At 40.6% G+C, this 7,500-nt stretch overlaps 1 protein-coding gene across 1 annotated transcript in view; it reads left to right on the plus strand.

Annotated features, from left to right (window-relative positions):
• LOC143299148 (tudor domain-containing protein 3-like) overlaps positions 1–7,500 on the plus strand; it is a 22,069-nt gene that overhangs the window by 6,061 nt on the left and 8,508 nt on the right. Inside the window, exons 6-9 of the mRNA XM_076612277.1 lie at positions 1,303–1,405; positions 3,191–3,498; positions 3,535–3,592; positions 5,533–5,658. Of these exons, the coding sequence (XP_076468392.1) occupies positions 1,303–1,405; positions 3,191–3,498; positions 3,535–3,592; positions 5,533–5,658 (595 nt within the window). The remainder of the gene's footprint in view (positions 1–1,302; positions 1,406–3,190; positions 3,499–3,534; positions 3,593–5,532; positions 5,659–7,500) is intronic.

Below are 7,500 nucleotides of genomic sequence, written 5' to 3' on the forward strand. Positions count from 1 at the left end.
GAATTGTTTTTATTGTGGTAGAAATGAATGATATTGCTTTTATTGCGGTGAAAATGAATGATATCGGTTGCTTTCATTGTGGTAGAGATGACTGATAGTGATATTGGTTGCTTTTTTTTTTGTGTGGTGAAAACGAATTTGTGTATTGTTGCTGTTAGTGTGGTGAAAATGAATGACACCATTTTGTTAAGATGTTTTGCTGCTGGCAAAGTCTGTTCTCTTTGTTGCTCGTATTAAGGTGAAAATGAATGATAATATTCTTTTGTAATTGGTGATGTTTTGCACGCAGTCTTATGTGTTAGTGTTCGTCCTTTTTGTGTTGGGGTGACTCTCAGAGGTCTTCGTTAGCTTCCCTTTAGCGCTTCATTTCTTTGTAGATTCAGCACTCAGTTAAATTTCACTTGTCTGCATGTGTCCATGTCAGGTACAGGCATGGGGAGCCATAGCATGTGGGCTTGGATATCATGCACTGGTGTGGCATGTAAAATGGAAATTGTAGCATGTTTTGGTACAACAGATTTCTTGGTGTGAAATACGGGCTGTTTTCTCAGCAGTTATCTCGTCACCACAGTGCAGCTCCTTATAAATATAAAATTATATGTATATATATATATATATGTGTGTATACAACAATAAAAAAAAAATATATATATGTATATATATATTTACTTTTTTTGACTGCAAGTGTATTTGTTTTACCATCATTCAGAGTGGATTTTTCTTTAATGTGTGCTACTCCTCACAGGCCTTCGATTTATCATCTCATCCAAAAGACTAGCACCCAGACCACCAGTAAAGGTCCAGTGGAGGGGAGGTGGAGTAGATATCCCAGTTCAATACTCGGGACTCGAATCCATGGATTCTCATTTCCTAGACAGGTGCATTACCACTAGACCACACTCCACTGGTTTCTCTAAAACTCAGTGTTGAATGTATGCGGTGGAGAGAAAAACAAAACATGGGCAACACTCATTGTAGTAACATGCTGCCCCTGGGGAGAGCAGCCCAAATTCACAAAGAGAAATCTCTTGTGACAGAGTGCTACACTATACAGCACTACACTACACTGCACTTCACTATACACGGTAGAGTACAATACAGCAAAGTATGCTTCACAGTATATTGCACTACAGTACACTTAAACTATACCACAACACTATACAGTACAATACAGTGCAGTACAGTTCAACAAAACACAAAACAAAACAACATAAAATACAATACAGCACAGTACAGCACTGTACAATACACTACAGCACAATATGAAACAGTAGAGTACAATACACAACAATGGTTTGTCAGAAACTGGCGCAGCAGTCCCGCCTTGGAATCCAGTCCGAGGGAGGACCCCCTCCGTTCACACCCTTTGGGAAGAAGGTGTCCAGAACAGAAGCCCCACGGAGAGGTGGGTTTGTTTTTCTTGGTTTGCACTTTGCCCTTCTGTGTGTGTGGTAAAACAATGTTCACCAAAACATGAAGGTTCGTGGGGGAAAAATTGTACAAAATTTCCAGGAACTTTGTCTCTGGCTTGCCTTTTTGTGTGTGTAATGTATTATGTTCACCAGAACATGAAGGAAGGAAAAAAAATTGTTCAAAATTTGCTGGTACTTTGTCACTGTCTTGTTTTTCTGTTTGTGCTCTTGATAAATGTCCACCAAAACATGAAGGTTTGGAAAAAAAACACAAAAAATCCCTTACAAAATTTCAAGAATTTTTGTCACTGTCAAGCCATTCTGCTGTTTCATTTATTTTCCATTTTGTTCTTTTTCATATTTCTCTTTGTTTCTTAACGGGATCTTTGTTAATAGTGTGTGTCCGTGCACATAATTATGCATACGCTGTTCACTTCTGCTCGCAAAAAAAATGAACCCACCTATATCTGGAACTGTTTAGTGCATGTCAGTTCACTCAACCAGGGGAGGGAAGAGTGGTGCATGCAAAGTGATAACCTGTTAGCAATTCGCTAATGCTCACTTGCTGCTGAAAGGTGCGAATGCCCTCCCCCAAACCCCCCCCTTTTGCCTGTCCCATTTTAACCAGGAAATCTGACGCTTTCCTTGAGGAGTTGCTGGGGGCTTTTTCAGTATAGATAGCATTCCCACCTTCTGGTTATTGTGTGCTACGAATTTCATCTGAAATAATCAAACAATAGAGTACAGTACATGACAATGGTTTGTCCCTTTGTTTCTGGCTTTTTTCCTTTTCTTTCTGTTGTCTTTTCCTTTCTTCTTTTCTTGCCCTGCTAGTTCATTCACCTACATATAGAAGGCCTTGAATGTTTTTTCGTCTTTCACTGGACTTGATAATTGGGGATTCTTACAAGGTTATATTCTTTTTAGCCTCTAAGATGTGTGAGATGGCAATTTTGTTTCTGTACGCCTGTGAATAGAAACAATGTTTTGTGTCACATTTAATCATGCTAATGCTCGGGTTAGATTTTTTCCCCCTCTGGAGAGAAATTGACAGAATGGTCCATGTCAGAAACATGTCCTGGGTGTATTTGTATGCATATCACTGTACGTTTGGATAATTTTATTTTCCAGGTTTTTTTTTTTTTTTTTTTTTTTTTCAGGCTGTGCAGGATCCGTGTTTAATTTTTCAGTCCTGATATGGCCCTGTGTAGCCGACTGGACAATGGGCAACAGAAGATAGGATAATTTGACTTTTCACTCTTTACAAAGTGATTCTGTTGCAAACCAAGCTGACTATATCAGTATATATGCATATCATCTGACTGTTATTTCCTCAGATAAAAATACAAAAAACACTGGTTTAAAAAAAAAAAAAAAAAAATCGTCAAAAAGTTATGTTCAGACAATTACTGAACAGGCACATACTTCATGATGCATATTTCCTGTAATTTTCAAGTGTTACTGTGTTTTTATTTTCCTTTGTTTGATTTATTGCTTTCAAACATATTTATCACAGTTTGATGGTAACTCAAAAGTGTTCAGGTCAGTTTTTTAGAATATTTTTTCAGAATGAGAACTGGAATTCGAATGACATGATTTTAGTTTATGATAATAAAATTTGTTACATTTATTCCTCTTCATGTCAGATTTTCTTTATGCGAAAATGGTGATCATTGAAGAATTACATGACTTAGATTTTTGCTCATCAATTCATTTTGGATGGATTGATGAAACTGATGGTCTGAACGACTATTTTTTTTTCATTCAAAACACTGCAGACGACGACTTCAAGTCGCTGGGGGCAGGGGGCGGGCAGACGGGGGAGGAGGACGAGAACACAGAGTTCCAGCAGCAGAGGCAGGCCACCATCGCCCAGGCTGAGGCCCTGACGGCCAGGCCCAAGACGTTCGGGGGCGGCCACAAAGCGGCCGTGAAGGACAGCGACCTGGCCCGCATCGTGGAGATGGGCTTCACGGCCGACCAGGCGTCATCAGCCCTGCGACAGAGCGGGGGTGATGTGACGCAGGCCATCGGCAAACTGTTGGGAGGGCACTGCGACAGGAGGGTGGACGAGGAGTACGGGCGGGGGAGGGGAGGAGGAGGAGGTGGGAGAGGAGCGTTCAGAGAGAGGGGGGACAGGGGAGAGCAGCGCGAGGAGACGGACAGAAATGACCGTCGAGGTGAGTCAGGGTAGCACTTTGTTTGTATGCAAGAGGGAAGGAGAGGATTGATAGAGAAAGAGATGGTATTGTGATCATGAGTTCTATTTGGACATCCGTAAGTCAAGGAGAGAGAAAACTGAAAGATAAGGTATTGTGATCATGAGTAGTGTTTGGACATCCGTAAGTAAAAGAGAGAGAAAACTGAAAGATACGGTATTGTAATCATGAGTAGTGTTTGGACATCCGTAAGTCAAGGAGAGAGAAAACTGAAAGATAAGGTATTGTGATCACGAGTAGTGTTTGGACATACGCAAGTCAACGAGAGAGAAAACTGAAAGATACGGTATTGTAATCACGAGCAGTCATTGGACAAAAGGAAATCAGTCACAGAGAAGATACAAAGAGAAAGAGATTGTGTTGTTATCATGAGTAGTGTTTAACTACACATACTTAACCGTGACCCAACTAGTGCAGACTCCGGCAGGGGTCTGACATTCCTGTCCTGTGCAAACTACTATTCGCCTATGCAGAGAAAACGAAAGCAACTACGGCCGATAAGTAGTGTTTAGACCTTAGTAAGTCAAAGAGAGAGAAAACAGAAGAAAGATCTGGTATTGGGATTTGAGTAGTGTTTGGACATAAATAAGTCCAAGAGAGAGAAAAGAGAAAGATATGGTATTATGGTCATGAGTTCTGTTTGGACTTGAGTAAGTCAAAGAGAGAGAGAAAACAGAAAGATATTATATTGTGATCATGAGCAGGGTTTGTACATAGATATGTAAGTCAAAGACAGAGAAAACAGAAAGAAATGGTATTGTTATCATGAGTAGTGTTTGGTCATATGTAAGTCAAAGAGAGAGAGAGAGAGAATAGAAATATCTGGCATTGTTATCATGAGCAGTATGTGGATATTAATAAGTTAAAAATAGAGAAGATAGAGAAGGAAGATGGTGTTGTACTAATGAGTTGCTTTGGGATATACATAATTCATTTCAAAGAGGGACTGAGAAGGAAGGTAGAGAAAGAGATGGTATTATGATCCAGTATACTTTGATGAAATGCTATTCTTAATTGTAAATGATGTTTTGAAACTGAACCCCCCCCCCCCCCCCCAGCCCCCCCTGCTATTTAAGCTAATGCAAAGTAACATTGAGTGCATGAAGTCTGGCTCCACGACTAAGCGATTTCAGTCGTCCAGTTTTGCTGAGATTTCCTGACCAACACTGCAGGTGTCAGAATCTCTCAGCCTTGTTGACACCAGGATATACTATGAGAGTACAGCCTTGTCATGCAGTCCCAAACCTAAATGGACCACCATAGTAGCATTGCCATCATGCCCATCGTCATTCATCTTAATTGACACAAAAAACAAAATATCCCAAATTCTGGAACACACAAAAGCTGGTGATATAGAAAGACAGCATGATGTGAAGCAAACTCTGTGTGTATGTGTGTGTGTGTGTGTGTGTGTGTGTGTGTGTGTGTGTGCGTCAGGAGGAGTGACCGAGACAGACAGACAGAGGGTGTCAGAGAGAGACAGAGAGACACAGGGGGTCCTTTCAATAGCCACACACACACACACACACACACACACACACACACACACACACAACTGACTAAAAAATAAAAATGAAATAAAAAGATTTTTTTCCCCTTGCAAAAAAGGTTCTTTTCTTTTCATTCAATACAAAACAGTCCACATTATTTAAACATATAATGACAGAAATGACATACATTTGTCTTGACCTTCAGCGAAGTGAGCACCACTGAAAATGATAAAAAAAACGACGACTACAGTGCATACAAGTTGTATGGATTGATAGCTAACATCACCAGTGCCGGATTTACAATGATATGGTCATGATGTAGATACACATTGTTATCCTAGCCTGCAAGACTGATTCATGGCTCAACCTCAACAAAAACGTGGGACATAACAAGCTGTGTTCACTCTCCAGGTCGGAGAGAGGGAGGGAGGCGTGGCAGAGGGGGGGAGGAGGAGGAGGAGGACTCTATGTCCAGCAGACCCAGTGGTCCAGCAACCTTGTTTGACTTCCTGGAAACCAAGATTCCCTCCAAACCAGGTGACTGCTGCCGAGGACAGCGTTGTGTGTGTGTGTGTGTGTGTGTGTGTGTGTGTGTGTGTGTGTGTGTGTGTGTGTATGTATGCATGCATGATGTCCAAACCAGAGAAAGAAGCTGCATGCATGTTTTACCAAAAGATATTATTTATAGCTTGTGCATAATGTGGATGGATCTTGGGCATGTCTGGCTGTCTGGAGACGATTTTTTGGTGGAAGGTGACACACATGTGCAGTGGGTGATGGCTTTTGCTGAATGAACACTGGAGTGAATCACGTTTTGCTGTTTTGCTTTGGTCTTTTTTCTTTCTTTTTTCTTTGTTGTTGTTGAAAGGAAAGTTGAAGGCAAGTTGATACATGTTATTAAGATCTATGAGTGAAAGATGTCCGTTTTGATCAAATCTAGGCAGATTCTTATCCAACTTGCATTGGAAAACAAATATACTTGACTTCTGAAAATAGAAGAAAAATAAGAGAGGCAAGACCTTCAAGACTAACTTGTGAGTTAAAATGTGTTCTGTATTTGTTATTATAAAGGTTCAGGTTAAAAAAAAAAAAAAAAAGAAGGAAAAAAAAGGCCTGAGTGCAGATTCGAACCCGGCATGTTCGGGTAGGAAGAAATTGTCATACTCACTGCACTATTGCAGATCCATGAATGAAGTTCAAAAATTAACATTTAAGCATGCTGTTTTAAGAATGATAAATTGATTGCAGTATTCAGAGTGACAATGCTGCTTAAATCATATCATTTTGGTGTATCTCGGGCATTTAAAAGTTCTTTAAGGGCAATTAACAATTCTTTAAAGGCCGTGGTGAAGGAGACGTGGCTATCGCTGCAATCACACTGCAACATTTAGCCTTTTTTCTCTGGATCTAAATAGATGTACAAGTTTAGTTACATCTGTCGGGAAAGTACGACAGGGTCGATTCATTTTCTCTTTTATGTTCATTCTAGTTAATTGAGTATCCACTTTAACCCCTAGGCTGCCTATATGACGAGATATCATAGTAAGCATGTATGCTTCGCTGCCACAGTGACGAGATAACTCGAAATATTCTGATTTTTCCCTGCTTTGCATTCAGTTTGTTGACAAAAGTACTGCTCGCTTTAGCTTGGGGAATCTTTCTAGATTCTATTCATAGCTAGAAACACCATCTACGTCATAAGGCAGTTTTTTATTTGAATGTTTTGTTTGGGTTACTGGACACAGTGTTTGCCTGATTCCTCTCCTTGCTAGCTCAGTAAGGTGTCGGACTGACGCCGTGCTCAAGACATGCGATCATGGCGAACTAAATCAACCAAGATTGCTTTCTTTAGCTGATGCTCAGAAAGAATTGAAGCGTAAATTCGAAGGAGAAGACAGTGATGAACATTTATAGGACGATTTGATAGAAAATAAAGGGAGCAGTCAAGAGTGGCCAAGATACAATTATCAGTGAGTGATGCTGGCTGTACAGTGTAGGAGACGAAACAAAGTGACTGACTTATTCGCAGGACACAGTGTGAGCGATTTTCTTGGCACTCAGCCAACACAGTCTGATGAGCACTGGATAAAGCGACTGTGTGAGAGGGGTGAAGAGGAGGGGGGTGGGGACTGAGGGGGCATAGCCTCATATCCATATTATCACTTGGAGAAGTCTCAAAGGCAATAGGTCAAGGATTCTGTAGCACAGATCAGAAGATGAGTGGTTCTAGTGATCTGTCGATGACATCTGCGCGCGCATGTGTGTGTTGTGTGTGTGTGCATGTGTGTGTATGTGTACACTTATGCTTCTGTGCAGAGTTGTGAGGATTTTGTTGTTTCTTAGTTATTGATTGATTGATGGATTATATCATTATTATTG

The sequence above is a fragment of the Babylonia areolata genome, chromosome 24 (assembly GCF_041734735.1).
Source record: "Babylonia areolata isolate BAREFJ2019XMU chromosome 24, ASM4173473v1, whole genome shotgun sequence".
NCBI classification, from domain to species: Eukaryota; Metazoa; Mollusca; class Gastropoda; order Neogastropoda; family Buccinidae; genus Babylonia; species Babylonia areolata.